This window comes from Gymnogyps californianus, chromosome 3 (genome assembly GCF_018139145.2).
Source record: "Gymnogyps californianus isolate 813 chromosome 3, ASM1813914v2, whole genome shotgun sequence".
Lineage (NCBI taxonomy): Eukaryota > Metazoa > Chordata > Aves > Accipitriformes > Cathartidae > Gymnogyps > Gymnogyps californianus.
The window spans coordinates 45,669,374-45,686,549 of record NC_059473.1 but is presented as its reverse complement, the minus strand read 5'-3'; the positions used below and the strand labels follow the sequence as shown (position 1 = coordinate 45,686,549).

General features: G+C 38.9%; 1 protein-coding gene across 1 annotated transcript in view; it reads left to right on the top strand.

Moving 5' to 3' along the window:
* DISC1 (DISC1 scaffold protein) overlaps positions 1 to 17,176 on the top strand; it is a 191,798-nt gene that overhangs the window by 162,512 nt on the left and 12,110 nt on the right. The window contains exons 11-12 of the mRNA XM_050894209.1: positions 2,171 to 2,414; positions 8,195 to 8,239. Coding sequence (XP_050750166.1) covers positions 2,171 to 2,414; positions 8,195 to 8,239 — 289 coding nt within the window. The remainder of the gene's footprint in view (positions 1 to 2,170; positions 2,415 to 8,194; positions 8,240 to 17,176) is intronic.

The following is a 17,176-nucleotide window of genomic DNA, read 5'->3' as shown; positions in this document are numbered from 1 at the left end:
TTCTGTGTCAGCTATTTGCAGCTTTCAAGTAATTTTCTTTCAAAAAGTGTGTTTGAAAATAGCTGCTAGCACTGAATTTCAAAATACAGACTACAAGATGCAGAGTCCTTGGGCTTAGGTATGTTCACAATATCCAACTATACATGCGTTCACTGATTTCAGTTGAAAAGTTCAGCGTAACATTTTAGTATCTTAGTTCAAGATATATCAGAGTTTTACAGATACAATGATAAAACAAAGATGTCCTTAAAATAAAAGCAAGCTATTAGCGGTATGTTCAGTAATTGCTGATTACTAAAATGGGTGTAGAACTTAAGCGCAATCAAAAGCATGTTGACCGATGAGATGAGTCATGGCCAAATAACAGCAGCCCAGGCACTGTTATGCTGTGCTTTATATGCTATTCATCTTCTCCGCTGTGAATATTCCATACATCACTATCTCTGCTCTAGTTTTGTCAATAGAGCTCTTCATTAAATTGAATGGCCAAAACAAGCTATCCACTGGAAATTATGATTTAGGTCTCTAGTATATTTTCTGAGCCTTTAATAGTAAGCCATATATAGCTGCAAACAAACTTTTTCAAAAAGCAGGTAAATGGGCTTATGTATGTCTGCAGGGAAATGTTTTGACTGTATAACCTTGATGATGTGACTGACAAGTAGAGAAGCAGTAGGGGTTATTTTATTTTTCTGGCTTAGTAAGTGAAATGCTACCTGGATGGAACACAGAAGTGTAATCCAGTGAAGACTTTTTCCCTCTCTAATTAGTGATACTCTGAACTCCTTGGGGGGAGACCAATTTGTGGACCCCATGCTGCATTCTGCCTTCAATAAACATGTATACTGACTCTAAGCACAGATCAAATAGCTCAGCTTCTGGAGCTCAATTTTGCTCTCAGTCTCAAAATATTGCTGTGTGAATTTTACAGCTTGGCATCTTGTAGAGTTTGTAGAGTTAAAAACATACTTTTGTTAGATTAATGAATTCATTGTGAGGAGTGCAGCTCCTTTGTCCTTTGTTTAGAATAAAAGATAAGCTGGTATTTAATTTAGTCAGAAAAGTTAAAATCAAATAGTTATTTTATTTCTTTTAGTCACTTATAATTGCTTACAATTATATAGTAAATGATATAATTTGAAATGCACCGTGAAAAAAATATTGCAGTTATTAGATATTAGCATTCAAATCTGTCTGGAAGTGTGTATTGCCATGGGAATCGGTGCTTCTGAGTCCCATCCTAGGCTCTGCCACTGATTTGCTATAGTCTAGCAGGCAACCTAATCTTTTGCTTCCTTAGAGACAACATGTATTAAATGGAGATGTGACCACATCTCTTACAAGCAGTGTGATGTTAGTATTCAGTGTCTTGTTCTGAAAAACTGTCTATGCCTAGAATTCCCATTTACTTCAGGTGAAAATATCTATTGGATGGATCTCAGGAGCAGTATTTGTAACGTACATGGGCACCTCTGAGAGATGATCAGTGGATTAAAAGTATGAAGAAGTTTGGTATTTTGAATTTCCTAATACTTTTGGTTTTTTGTTGGTGGGATAACAAAGTAGAAAAAAACCAAAGTGCATTAGTAAGAGATAAAAACAACACTCAAAAGTATAAGACTGAAGGAAAGGAAGGGTATTATCATTTAATCTAATCTGATTCACCAGAGTTGAAGCAAGCACATTTCAGTCTAGCAAGAAATTTAGTATACCTATTTTCCAAAAATTAGAGCTGATTTGATGCAGTAAATAGTGTAGTTGTTCATACATGATCTTCTACATCAAATTCAGGAGAACCACATGACTGCTCTTAGGATGACAGACCTGTATATCCAATAGCATGAAGGAAGCTCTGGTTGTGATCGCAAGACCCCTGGACTTGCGTCTGATCAGGAGAAGGTCACATGTAGCCAGTGTACGCCGTACAGTTGGAAGCAACATCTTAGCACAAAGGTTTTTTTTACAGCATCGGCTTTGTAATAGGGCCATAATTTTACTGCTTTTCAGTTTGAAATAGCTTGTGTTATCTCTGTGGAAGTATTTGAGCTGCTGTTGTTTTTTATTGTTTTTATTTTCCTATCTAATAATAAGCAGTTACCCCAAAAGTTACTTGAAATAGCAGCTATTCTCCCTGAACTGCAGTTTTGTTTTCTTTTGGCTTTTATTTCAGCTGCAGGAGCCAGCTGCTCCAAAGAGTGTGGGAAGCTGACTTGGAAGCCTGTCAGCTGTTGATCCGAGGGTTTCAACTGAAAGAAACCAGTTGCTGTGTTTTTGAGGAAGAGGAGAACCAAATGGATGAAATGGAGATGACTGCTGATGGCCCATCTGATTCTGAAAAAAGAAAAGAAGGTCACTTTCCAAAGGGCACAGAGTGGGGCACTGTTCCCTGCCCCAAACACAGCGAGCTAAAAGAGGTATCTGAAATATTCTGCAGCTGCATTTCGAGTGATACTGCTGGTTTTCCTTTTGAGAGGAGGAGTTGAATCGGGGTGACGGGTCAGCAGGGCAGGTTAAGTACGAACTTAATGTCTGGCCTCCAATCCGGGACATGAATAAAATAGCTTATTAGCTTCTCGGAAGCCCTTTAACCCTTTTTCGTTTCACCATCAGTCTTTTTAAAATGTGGAAATTATTCAGGCAATAAATACAGGATGTACATCAGGATTTAAAGGAAAAATGATTAAGTATTTAACACAGATTATCAGCTGTTCCTCGTCTCACTGACAAGTTTCACTCTGATTTAGTTCTGCTGGCTTGTTGGCCTGGATCTATATTAGCTGAAGCGAGGAGAGAGTAGGTTTTCCTCCCCTAGTGAGATGGTCAAAGGCTTCCTAGCTCAGATGCTGGTAGGCTTCCAGCATCCAACAGACATTAAAAGGAGGAAAAAATCATGAGGCTTAAAAGGTTTGACAAATTTCTTTTAAGTTTTCACGTTCTGCTCTGGAATGCCATCCTTGCTTGAAAAATGTACAGCTGCCTTATAAACTTCTAACTGCACTGGCAAGGTAAACAAGCTGTTAAAAAGCTTCATCACCTGACAGCACCACTGTGACAAAAAGACCCTCCAACAGGAGTTGTCATTTTTATTACCTTGGAATTTGGTTGACAAAAATTAAAAGTGTGCTTAATTGCACCTGATGTTAAGAGCTATTGAACTGTGCGTTACATTGAAAGCTGATGCCTAATTTTGCATTTATACTGGCTGAGACTTTGTGGAAAGCAGGGCCTTACCTTACTGTAAAATCTCCTCTTGTTAGTAAAATTCTGTTTTTAAATTTGGCTTCAATAGTACTTGCAGCCTTTTCCTAGGGAAAATGGTTTGAGGACTGACTCCACACAGAGAACTTTTTTATTGGAAATGGTCAGCTGTGGCTTTGATTCCCACACCCGCCGCCCCCCCCCCCCCCCAATATACCTGATGAGTCTGCTGAAGTAATACGACTGCGCTCCCCTTTCAACAGTGCAGCTGAGAAGTTCTGGAGAGTTTGGGGTTTTATGACTGTTTCTGTAGCACTCTTGAGATTTGTGCTGTAGATGGTCACCTCTTTCAGCCCTGCAAGTCCAGATCGTTTCCCTGGAAATCAGCATTGCTATCCTAGAATGACATCTAAGCAGCTGAAGTGAGGTGACTTCTCGTTCTGGAGAGAGGTGCAGGACTCAAGAGGGACAGGTTCTCCATATGTTTGATGGAAGAGGAAATCATATTTGCAGTGCTTCCATTAAGCGCCTCCTTTTGAACTTGCTTTTTGATAATTTCCTCTCTCTCAACCATAGAGGGAACTTAGGGAGACTATCCCCCTAACTTCAGCTCTTCATCTAGATGCTTAAACTTTGTGGTATAAATGCCTTTGCCTGGGATCTGGCCTATCCTGGTATCCTGAGTAAACTCCATTTTGAGAACACGCCAAAATCCATTCAGAAGCTGATGTGTAAATATAAACATGAAAATGCCCATCACTGAAGGACCTGTGGAGATACTCCTACATCTATTCCCACAGCGCTCCTAGGACTGACAAACCTGAAAGAAAAAAAGAAGCAGTTTTGTTAGTATAAGGACATTCATTCATTTTACAACTTTTAGGAGTTGAGCAACGCAACTATGTTTTATCACGGCTTACCCGACTAGCCTTCCTCTGCTTCAGTGCTGCCTGCAGCTTTGACTGTTGAGGCAAAGTCATGCATCAGTGATGACTGCAACCTGTTGCAACCATAAAAAACCCCAATGTATAGACTGTGTTCAGGTTCTGGAATTAGGGTTGGTCTACTTGCTTTTGTACTTTCAGGAGCTGGGATTTTTTCCTTGTTGTGAGGCATAGAAGTTTTACCCAAATGAGTACATTTTAGGTAGTGAAGCTGGTAGGATCTCAGTAGGAGTGACAGGCAGTATCTAAACTTTTAGATAAGAGCTATAGCATAACATTCCCTAACATCTCCTAGTAGTTCATTACAAGGCAGAATATAAAAGCAAACAAAAAACCTGGCACATTACTTACAAATCATGCTAACTTCCAGTTTTGAACATGTTGAAGTGCAAGAGAGAAAATGTCTTGATTTGTAAGTGACTTGAAAGACAAACCACTTCTGTAAAATTTAAGTGCTCTGTTATATGGTATTGTATTTTTTTATTTAAAAATAATTTAATGTTCATAGAAAAAAAAGTAGTGGTGTGGCTTTTAGACTCTAAATTTAGCCATTCATATGACTTTCATGGAAAAACTTACTGTTGTCCATTAATAGTGAACCTTTTTGTAGCCATTTATCAGCAAGTGGGGATACCTAATAGAAAAGCATGTATTTGTCAAAATGCTTGGTTTGATATTATTTAACAAGGCTGTGGTGTCCCTGTGAGAGGAATAGCTTGACGTGGTTGCCATGTTTCTAGAATGACTATTCTCTTCAACTGTGTCACCTGTTCCCCATTGGGGAATTTGTAAAGAGCACTGTTGGTCACTGAAGCAGAAGGAAAGAGTGGCATTCTTTGTATTTAGAAGTTACTGAATTACTTGCTTCAAAACAGTATAGCAAAGGATAATAATAGCATACGTGCATCTATGCCTTGGAAGGTACGTTTAATTCCCAGGTGATTGATTTACTTTACGGTGAAATGCTATAAATGAAGCTCTCCAGTTATTTATCATGTCGTATCTGGCTAAGTATTACTGTGGAGTGGATATTGGTTTTGTTGATGTATACTATAAATACAGTTTTCTTGCATATAACTGTATCTTACTGTATAGGTTTCATTAGAAAACAAAGAAACAAATAAGAAACATAATAAGAAAAGCAAAATAGACAAATGGAAAGAACCCTTCACTTAGATCCTCAGATACTGCTTTGCAGAGGGGCTGTTTTTCATTTTTAGTTAAATATCCTCACTAGATCATAAAATATGACATGTTCTGGTATAAAATATGTAAGGTATAAATTCTTTGAAAGTTCAGATGTTTTACTGTCATGTGTGAGCACAGGTTTATTAACTGTCAACAGTTATTTTATAGTCTTCATAACTGTGTATTCTAAGACAGTACAGGTTTTTTTCCCCAGTTTGTTTATGTGGTAGACTGTGGCATCCCAAAATAATCCGGTAAATCAGGTTTCCTTTATAACACTGACTGTTAACCAGGGAAGACAATCACATGCTTTGGCAGCTCAGCTTATCGAAACATCATTACTAATTTTGTGGTCAAAACTAAATAAAGTGAGGCCAGCAAAAATCACCCTGTGGAACACTCTGAGTTACTTAAAAATTAAGATGTAGTCCTCTCAATTATAGATAACTCATTAGATTATAGTATTTAAAAAAATGCTGAAGCAAAGTTATAGACAATATTACTAGCCTCAGTCATGTGAAAGTCAGCTTGTTGTCTAATGTATTTGATATAGATTCTTGAATTTTCATATAAGCGTGTACTCTCCAGCTGGTAGCTATTTTGATGAAATTAGGGTGCCCCATCATTGCAGTTATAGTTTGTCTTTTCGTGACTAATTGGCCTTGATTTTTCTCCTAAATTTCTGAGGAATTAAACGTGGGTTCTAGTTTTCATCCCAGAAACGTTCCATGCTTCTAAACTGACTGCAAGTTATTTTGCCCAGGTGACATGTGAGTGAGGTGGAAGTTGCTATGATCATTATTACATAGTTAGATATACATCTGGGTGATTTCTAAAATATACAGTAACATTTCATTTCTCTTCAGACATTAACGCCTACTTGTTCCACTCCTTATGATATCTTGCTTTATTTTTTGCTTGTTGATAATGTGTGTGTAAGCAAAACCTTTTTATAACACCAGAAACACCGATGATAACTAATAAACAGAGATGTCTGTGTGCTGGGACCTCCCTAACACCAAGTGTCTTGATGAACATGAGTATGTGTGCACCTGCAGGCTTGAGTTCCTGACCTATCCTTTTTTCTTCTTCTTCTGCTATCTGGCATGCTGTGCAGTGCTCCCTCTTAATCACTATGAAGGAAAGAAACACCTACTAGATTTCAAGAAAATTGAGGTGATTAAAGTTACAAGGTAAAAAACAAAAATTCAGTAGTGTTACCTTTTGTAAGTCAGCATTTTTGGTAGTTATCCCATCAGAATTCTCTGTTGATAATTTCTCACTTTTTCACCATAAAAGAAGCAGAGAGCTGGGGTAAGAGTAAGGGCTGCTGTCTTTTCCTCACCTCTGCATACTTCAGTTTTGACATCTGGGACGATGTTTCGGGGTCTTTTGTAGAGCACTCTGGTGTTGGGAAGATATTCTATAATTGCAAAGCCTTCATTTGATACACTTTTTTTAAGATACTGAATGTTCTAAGTGATACTAAGTGGACAATCATGAAAAAATAATAATTAATATTTAATGTGGTATCTGTCATTAAAAAGAGGTCATCACAGGTTATGACACAACATTTTTCAGAATTTAGCAACAGCAAGCACCAAGAAAGCCTCTGTCAGCAGGCTGTAATTCATTACTGTGCATTGAGATAGCCTGTGGTCCAGGAGGCAAATGTGCAACATGTAAAGGACAAAGCCTTTAGAAAGCTAAATAAACTGTGCATTTATTTGAGTTTTAATTAAACATTGTATTTGTAGAGCTTCAAAAATAATTTGGGAACTTTAAATTTAATCTTTGTTTTAAATGTCAGCATTAAGCGTCAGTGAAAGTCAGTGTTTGAGTGTTTTTTGTATTAATCCAAGCTGGAAAGGATTTCTGTAGCAACAGGCGGCTGGCTTGTACACAATGATCAGATCATTGTCGTACAGTCACACGTGTTGTTGTGCAGTAGGATGCCCCTTAGCTGCGTGTAATACTGTTGTGTAATATCTACTGGTAAAAATGCTAACTCTTTCGAGATCATAGCATCTCAGTAAGCTTAATGCTTTCCTGTATTTTGCAGTAAAAATATAATCAGAAAATTAGTATTAAAGGTAAAAGAAATCTAAGCAACCTCTTTTCAGATAGATTACTGAAAATAGTACCCAGTAATAATAATGATCTTATGGCAGAGTAATGATTTTGCACTTTATTATATATATATATATACACGTACATACCTGTGATACTAAGTATTGCCCTACCAAAGCAATAGCCCTATCTCAGTTTATGTACAGATTATCAATACTGTTATGTGTGATAAGTATTAATGATTTTCTAATAATAGTAACATCAAATTTCTTTGCTCCTCAGCCAATCAATGAAATGTTGGCTAATTTCTTACAGACTTTACAGATGAAGCAAGTTTTGAAAGAGGAACTGACTATAGTTAGCACATGTTACCAATACAAAACATCAGTGGGGTCTCTCGTTTCTCCTGCCCAAAATCACTTACAGGGTTTGTGCCAAAAAAATTTCTGTAGACTCTTTAATGGTGTATAGATCTGTAAGAGCTTGATAGAAAAGTTTGTTTCAATCTATAGTTAGTCCTTCAGTTTTAGAGGCAGTATTCCTTGTGGGTTTTAACTGGGAAGCCAAAGGCAGGCTTTAATAAAATGTATTCAAATTTAGCTTTAAATATTGGGTGGCTGCCACTGCTCCATTATAAATGCAATTGAAATGTTTCATGTGTGTGAAGCAAAATGATGTAATTGTTCAGCTTATATAACTTTTTAATGTGCTATATAGTTTTTACAAGTTCCATTGAAATCTTATTGTTTATATAGCATGTGTTTACCGTATACTTAATAATTTATCTCTAACAGGTTATGGAAGACATTTCATTTGGAGGAGAGGGTCATTTATCTGAGGTAAGTGTTTTCTAGGCAGTATAAAGTGGTGATATTGTACAGACTTTTCTGGGTCTCAATTAGAACTAATGACACTTGTTTTTATAGTACTGCCTTTGGGTAAAAATTGCTAGAGAGTGTGCACTTAGAAAAGCAACACAGGCACAACTAGAGTGGGCCCATTCTTTTTTTTCCATTGAAGATAATGGCAAAATTGCTGTGTATTTCAGGGAGTTTATAGTTAAATCCCTGTGCTTTTAATACATACCGACACCAGCATGAATATGTTGGGGAAAAGTAGGACCAATAATATTTAGCCAGCTTCACTGTAGCACTGTAATGATGCTTAGGAACGGAACAAAATCATGATGCTTTATTTGTTTCCTTGTATACAACTAAAAATACCTTTGAATTTACTTTTGAAGTATAAAAGCATACTGCAACAGAATACAGGGTAATAGGAATTTCATCTGAATAAAAATACTGGATGTTTGTCATTTTACACTATTTTCATGTATAAAAAGATGTCAGATCCTAGTCTATATATTTAAGAAAGTCTAGGATAATTGAGTAACATGAGATGCATTTCCTATGAGAGTAAGTGATGAGAAAAATCTGGTTACATACAAAAATCTGTCTACACACAAGCTAAGAGTTTAGGTAATATATGTGTAAGGAGAGTTATACTGGTTCTGAGAGCTGTACTTGATTCAGTCTGGTCCATTTTTATATCGATATGCCTTGCGTTGCAACTTACATACTAAGGAAATTTAGTATCCAAGCATTGTGTCCAGCCAGCAAATTAATTACATGGGTATGTAACCCCCAGTTCACCTTCCATAATAGCATACATGCCACCTGTCAAGTACAAGTGACAAGTGCTCAGCCAAGCAAATATGAAATAAATAAATAAAAATTGCAGTTTGGGATAACTATTCAGATGAGGCATTTCTTTGGATTCCCACCAATGAATTCAAAGACTGTGGAGCAGCTGGAATGCTCCAGGAAAGATAATCTAACTGCAAGACCAAACTCAGATGATTGACCTTGTGTACAAGGAGACTGTGACATGAGAGCACACTTAGGATAGACTGCTTGTCTGTGTGTGAGTTCAGCATAAATAAAAACAAGAAGCCTTGAGAGTGAAGGTGAACTTTGCAGAAAATGCAAATAGCCTTTCTTATCAGTGAACTTTGCTGTGAATTAAAGCAAAACTGTGCAGGTGCTTGTGTCCACAGATGACACGAAATAGGGGCGGGTAGACCCACAGGATAAAAGTAGCAAAAAACCTTGCTGCCAGCAGGACAAAATACTGAGGGCACGTTGGTAGTGATAGCTGCCAAGACAGCAGAATATTTGCTGGAAACTAAAAATTGTGTATGGTCTGGACCAAAGCAAATGAGAGTACAACTGCATGCTTGTGTCCAGCAGTGACCTGCGCTGAAAGCTGTAGTACAGCCCAGCCCTTGACTGAAGAAGTTGTTCTTTTGCTTAACAGGAGATATGCCCAAAGCATGCGAGTGTGATGTGTGTGCTGGGTTTACAAATGCACCAGAGCTCACAGGCATAGAGGGCTGCCACTGTAGAAGTATTCACTAGGAGCTTAACATCTTAGTGTCCTCACAAGCAGAGGAACTTAGCCCTTTTGAAGTTTTGAGGGAAAAAAGTGCATAAAGAGAATGGAGAGCAACGATACAAATAAAGGAAATGGAAATTTGCTAGAAAGCCAGGCTCTACCACACTGCCACAGCTGGATTGAGGTTGACTTGTAGACAGCTCTGTAAAAGCTCTATGAAACTGTCAGCACCCTGTACCATGTCAAGGCTTTGCGTGAATGTTCCTTTGATGCTCTGGTCCCCTAATCCACTCTTGTCAGCCTCCCCGCTGGCTGCAGGAGAGCACCCTGTTAGTCATTCCAGATTGTTGCATCTTAGTGACTTGGGAGCAGAGATGGGAGTGAACAATACTAGGAACCACCTATAAATGGTACCCAGCTATGCTGACTCCTAGCACAGCAGGGTGTGGACACTAGAAAACAGTTTGGTGCTTTTGTTTCTTTTCCGAGTCCTGGCCCGCTGTGAATTTTTATTGGTAAGTCAGTAAATAGCCTTATCCTCCCACAGCAGGAACTGGAATTGTCCCAGTTTAATTAAATGAGCCAGTGCAGTAGTGTGCACTGATTTTAGGAAGTCAGCACTCAGGGAAGATCTTCAGTCTACTAGAGATGAGAATGGGAAGACTGCTGTCACCCAGACCACAGCAGGGTGCTGGAAGGCAGTGGAAAGCTCTGTTCCTGCGTAGATGCTTTTCCAAGGACACTCCTCCATAGCTGTAATGGAAGATACATGAGGGGAGGAATTGCCAACATCAGGCTGTAATTTTGATGAGTCATTTAACACTCCCATGTGTTGTTGTATCCCTGTGGAGGAGGGAAGGGGATCAGTGCAAGCAAAGGGAATGTGGGAAAAGCACGTGATGGTGGGGAGGAGGTAGGTCACAGTTGCAAAACAGCTGTCTGGAAAGCTTTATGCCTGAATTGTTGCATATGAGAAACTGAGGAGCGTGTTGTAGTGCTGCAATCTCCTAAATATACATGAACAGGCTGATGGAACAAGCTAGCAGTCTGTAAGTGGAAGGTGATGAGGGCAAAAGTAATTGGGAAACAACCTTGATCCCTCTTCTGAGAAAAGGCAGATAACCACCTCCATGAAAGAAAAATTCACCTAAACAAAATCAGGGAAGCAACAGGTGAGTTTCTGTGGGATGAACTCTGTAGGAGGAGGGATCAGCAGATGATCTTTGGTACCTTCCAGAAGACATCATGTTTATAGTACAGCACCATCTTCTTTTGGTGCAGAAAAGAGCAAACACAGTAACAGGCTACATATCTATGTCAGCAACTCTTCAGTGGCCCAAAAGAATTTTGAAAAGGAAAGGACAAAAATGTTCCCAAGAATGAGCCTAAAAGGGTACTGCACAGTGTAAGAGTGAACCAGCAAGACCACTGCACGCTACTGTAAAAAAAGACATGCAAAATGGCAAGGGAGTTCAGGGATAAGCTGTATGTAAGGGATAGGTGAAGGAAGGCACATGTGTCTTTTAATAAGAAAGGTGAATGAGAAAATAATGAAATGAGAGCAGAGGGCAGAAATATTTTTTTTCTTTCTTATTTTCTTTGCTTTTTGTCTTTCTAAAAATGATAAACTATGTCCATATAGGTAGTGCTCTTAGTATTCGCTACAAGGTAGCAAGAGACGAACACAGTAAAGGATCCTAAGGCAAGTGAGATGTACTCAAGTCAGGCTAGACTGATGAAATTTCTTCTGAGTGCATAGGAGCCAAGAAAAACAATCTCCAAACCATTAACAAGCTTCTTTGAAAACTCCTAGAGGAAGCTTGAAGTCCCAGGGGATCAGTAAAAGGCAGACTTAGTATTTGCCTTTAAAAAGGAGGTAGGCCAGGAGTTTATGTGCCAGTCAACATAATTTCAATTAGGATTAGGATTCCAAATGCTCTTGATAGATTGAAAGAATAGCCTGAAATCAATAAGATGGGATATGTTAAAAGACAGGTGCAAATTACATTTGAGGAAGAAAAAAAGTTGGATTTATGTATACAGATGGTAAATAGCAGCTAAGATGACAATACAGCAGAAGCAGAATCTAGGGTTATAGTGGACTACAAATAGAGTGGGATTCATTACCTTCATCCTGTTGCAAGAAAGGGCAGATGTCATTTGCAGCCTCATTAATGGGAATGTCAGTTGTAAGACAGAAATAATTACTGTGCTTAGCTGAGAATGTCAAAGCCTCCAGAGGACTATGGTACTGGTCTAGGCACCTCACTCTGTAGAAGACAGGAACACACTGAAGAAAAGAAGGAAAGGAGTAGAAATAAAGGTTTAGAAATCCTGGTCTGGTTGAAAGTTAAAGTCTTCAATCACGTAAAAAATAATGATAAAGAGGACAACTGTTAGTTATCATTGTGTGCTATATCAGGGTAAAATGAAATATAACCATCTTGGTTTGTAGCAAGGGAAGTTTGCAGTAGGAAAACTTGCTCACTGCAAGGGCAGTTTAGCCCTGGAGCAGGCTCTACCCTGCAACCAGAACCACAAAATCCCTGTCAGCTGCTAAGAGCTGTGCAGGCAGACATCAGCTGAGGACAGTCACAGTGGGCTTGATCGCACTGCAAGTCACAGAGTGGGCTTTGGTGGTCCCTGGTTGCTTCCTGGTCAGCCTTGCCATGATGCTAGGATGGTGTTGGTCATGAGTAACGTGTTATTTTCAGAGAAAGAGATTAGGCCTCTTCTCAGTGGCCACTTCGCCTTCCTCATCTACAACACTTGCCCAGGACAGTGCACACAGGGCAGGAAATCTGGGACACAGAGCAGGGATAAATGCTTCCTCCACCTGCACTTTGGACACTTTGTGGCCATGTAGCTCATTATCTGAGGGCATGTGCGCTCAGCTTGCACGTGACTGAAGCATCTGCTCAAGCAGGACAAACGTATGGATGGTTGCATTTTGTTTCTAGAAATGATTTAAGAGATGCCTTGGCCTGACATTCTGGAGTTTCAAGTACTCACAGTTTCCATTAACTTCTGCAAGGGGTGAGGGTAAGCATGCAGCACTTCTGCCAAAAATAAGTCACTGTTCTAAACCTTGTGCCATAATGTGAAGTGTCTGTCTGCAAGGGCAACTTTTCGTAGTTGTTGTTTATGTTATTTTGAATGATTTTAACTATTATAGGAGAGAGAAAATTTAGTACAGGTGAAAGAAATCTGGCTTTGATGTTCTGTAGAAGGTCTTCTAAGGCTTTTATCTTATTGGGGTTATGATATTGCTAGTTGGAAGTAAGGCAACACCTTTTTTCAAAAGTTCCTCTGTAGGAAGAATGAATTTTAAGGATATATCTGGGAATCCTGCTTCTCAGCACAACCACCAAAGACTCTAATAGAGACTCTAATCCCTAATAGAGTTAGATTAATCTAGCTACTACAATACTGATTCTTCTATATAAAATTGCTGAACTAGATCCAAGAGAGCACAGAAGGTGTTTGCACTGGAAAAGCTGATCAAACATTTTCCTTGAGTAACGCTGTCAAGGAGCTGTTGCTCATAGGCGACTAAAATGACTTGTAAAAGGGTAGAATGAAATGCAGAAGACTAAAGTGGAAGCCATTCCCTCTGCTCTTAATTCAATATGCTGATGCTCCAGCTGTGCATCAGCTGGAACATTGTCTGTTCTTCCTGTTTCTTGCATGAGACACTCACATCTCTGGGAGAGAGTGAGAATTTCTACTTTGCCTGAGAAGGCAGAAGGATTTCACTTTAAAAAATAACAAATCACACCCACATTTGTGCTGTTTTCACCTGCCTAAGGATTTAGAGGGAGGGGAAAAAAAAAAAAATCCCAGCCAGCTACATCCTCTGTTCACAGAAAAATCCATAAAGCAATATTGCATCTCAGCTCTTTCCTGACTCCTGCAATCCCTCCTAGCGGCTTCCTAAAAGTGCTGTTAGTGCAAAAATAACCAAAGAAGTCTTAAGACTTACAGTAGCTTGTAGCATTGACATAACCTACAAGCTTGGATGAGTTGTATTTTATTAATATGTTGAGCTGGAGGCAGAGTCCACTCTCCTATCAGAGATGTTGTTGATCAGTGTAAAGTGCCACTTTCCAACTGGGAGCTGTTCTGAATAGTTTGTCACTGACAGCGGTTTCCCTGCCTGCATAGGCAAATGTCAAATAAAAATGTTACCAGTGAGGTTACTAGTCATGAAAGGTACAGAGAGAAATCTTTCCTATCTACTTCTCTAGGTTATCGAACTTTTTTCAAACGAGGGCCTGGGGGCAGAAGCTGTGGAATTGGTTGAATATTTAGAATTATTCTTGTATATTTTTGAGAGCAGTATATTTTTTTTCAATTTAATTTATAACTCTTCTTGATGTTAAACTAGAGTTCTCTGGATGACCATATCTTTCCAATCCAAAATAAGAAAGGCCATATATATATGTTCTGGAAAATCATAATTTATATGATGACCCCCCTGCGTTTTTCACATCACGCCTGCAAGTAAGTTCCTGAGAGACAATGCTTGTCTAAACTGTGGAGGAACTTCTCATTTCAACTAAAAAGGCAGCTGTGTCACATAGGTGCAAAAATAGTTTATCCATACACTATTATTGCTGTATTAAAGAGGAGTTAAGCTGCAAAATACCTATTAGGAGTTTAAGATGAATAGAATATAACCCCTACTTTATGGAGCTATTTTAGTTACACTGCAGTGCAACCATAGCCATGCAGTTATGATTAAATGGGTTTCAAGTGTTTAAAGACCTAAACAAGTTTGATCCAATTTTTACTTACTCAGATTTCCCTGCCTTCCCATATTGTTGTAAGAATTCTGCATTGAACACATTTGCCTAGTGCTCATTGTTCATTTATCTTAATTTCCAAAGTAAACTGGATTTTTGCTACATTTTTAGACAATTCATTATGTTCTCAAAATGTGATCATTCAGGAAGAATACACTATATTTTTTCACATGAGATAGAACAGACATTTTACTTTAAGTGAGAACCTAAGTATTCAGTTGACAAAGGAATTAAAGCCAGTGAGTTAAAAATGATGGTCTCTTATTTCTAAGCATGTTTAGTGTAAGACCAGTACACCAATAAAGTTCTTGCCTGGAATTGCAGCAGGATAGAAGCTACTAGCCAAAGGTTAGAACCCCAAAATAGAGGTTAGTACTGATGCAAAGTGCCGTGAGATGCCTTTGCTTACAGAATAAGCATTCACCTGAAGTCCTAGGGCCTTGGGGGCTTGTTTGCTGGGTTCCTTCCTTCCGTTCTTCTTAGGGCCTTTCGTTACTTGGCTTTAAAGTTTTATTTTAAAAGGGAAAAGAAAATGTCAAACATGAAATCAGATTATGTAGCAGTACACTAATAAGCATAGTCATCTAGCTGCACTGCAACTGTGGATTTCAGGCTGTAGTTATATTTTATCTCGGGTTTTCAGGATCTGTGCACGTTAAAGCTAGGCCACGCTTGCAACTTGGAGCCTGCTTTGCCAACCAGGTATCTAAATGCTGTCTCCAGCATCTTTCAACCCACCTGAAGTTCAGTGAGGGGGTAGGTCTAAAAGGCCCGTTTTGCCCTGTACATTCACTGACACAGTGAACAGGGAAAAATTTTCCACTGTGGATCTTCACAGCAGGGCTAGACAAATCCAGCCAGTGTGCTTATCATTTAGATTAGCTGCCCAGTGAACTCCTTGTATTTGCATATACAAGACAGGAAATGTGAGGGCAGTTTTAAAGTGGAGGAAATTGATCTTCTCGTACAGCAACTGATCATAGTGCTAATTGGGTGACCGATTATCTGGATAAACATTCCTGCCATCAACAGTACCCTAAAAAAGAAAGGGATACCCTACTGTAATGCGTATCTTTATAATGCTTTTTATATTTAAATATACTTAATGGCACAGATATTCAAGAGTGTACTGTGATATGTACTTTTTTTTATTTGCTGTCTGTAGTAACTGGTGATTTCAAATCAGGACTAGAAGTGTCATCTTTCTTGACAGCGCGAATGAGATCTGAACTCTCATATAGTAATAGTTCTTGATAAAAGCAGTGACTGGATCAGACTAAAGTATTCAATATCTTGATGTTATAAGAGCAAAAATCTACTTTTTATGTGTCACTATAAAATACCAGTTCTTCAGGATCTGTACAGGACTAATTCATTTTGTCGAAGTACACAGTCTGTAGGAAGAGTCTGGTTTGAAAACTTCACGTATGGCTTTTGTCTGTCAGAGCAATACTTAGGAGTTTGTGCATTAATTAAAAGCTGTTCTTCCTAAATTAACTGTTCAGTGATTGTATAGCACTGAGTGGTTTTTGTCTTGTTTTTCTTGCATTTGAGATGATGGTTATGTGAAGACCTGATTTTCTTATGTGTATTTAACTGTTAGAGAAAAATCAGTGTTCAGAGGTGGAGCTTTCTCTAGGTGGTCATAATTTTAGATGTGCTTTCAGAGTACTAGGTTTTTGCAATTTACTGACTCTTCTAGCCCGAGACCTAAGTTCTTTTATACAACTGTCATCTGTTCTTGCATGCGTGTTACAGAATGATTCCCTAAAAGCTTTCTATTGATATAAATTGCCTGGGTTATCCCACTCCCTAACAGCATATGGAGTCCTGCTGGTGTACTGAATGATGATTTAGCAGCTGGATGGAAGACTTGTTCCTCATCTTCTGTCCCTGGTCTTGAGAAAAGGACATTCCTAGTTGCCATAGGGAGAACATGTACCTTCTCCTCCCCTGTTCTCATTTTAAAAACAATGGGTCATTTTTACATCTATAAATTCTGTGGAGTGCTGCTGTAGATTCTGACGTTTAGTAATGATTCTGAAGACGGCTGCTCAGGTCTTGTGCACAGAGCGAGGGACTCACCCAGCTGGTTCTCACGTTGTGCTTCTCTGCGTCTAAGCTGCGGGTGTTTGCAACATAACCTATCTTAACCAGCTCACTCGTCCAGGATTTGAGCTGCAGCTGATTGCGTACCCGTGCGATCTGCTGGAGAGCCGTGTCTGGCAGAAGACCTAGGAAAGCAGAAAGGTCAAAGCTCTGTGCTGTAACAGAGGATGTGCCAGCAAGCAGAGCTCTTCTGACATTTGACTCTATGTATGCACTGTATGATGCAAAGGTCTGGTTCTGAGGTCTGGTAAATGTGTTTACCAAAAATCAGATTGTTTCACAATGGGCAGCGTTCCAACAAGTATTGGCACGATTTCTTTGGAAGGCCTTTGATTGAAGGCTTGATTTCTTTTAAACAACCACTGATGGTTGCTATTATAGCAACAGATCAGTGCAAAGGACTCCAAGTACTTTTTTGAAAGGAGAACAACTTTCTGAAGACTGTATATGGCCACGTGCAGCTGGCTT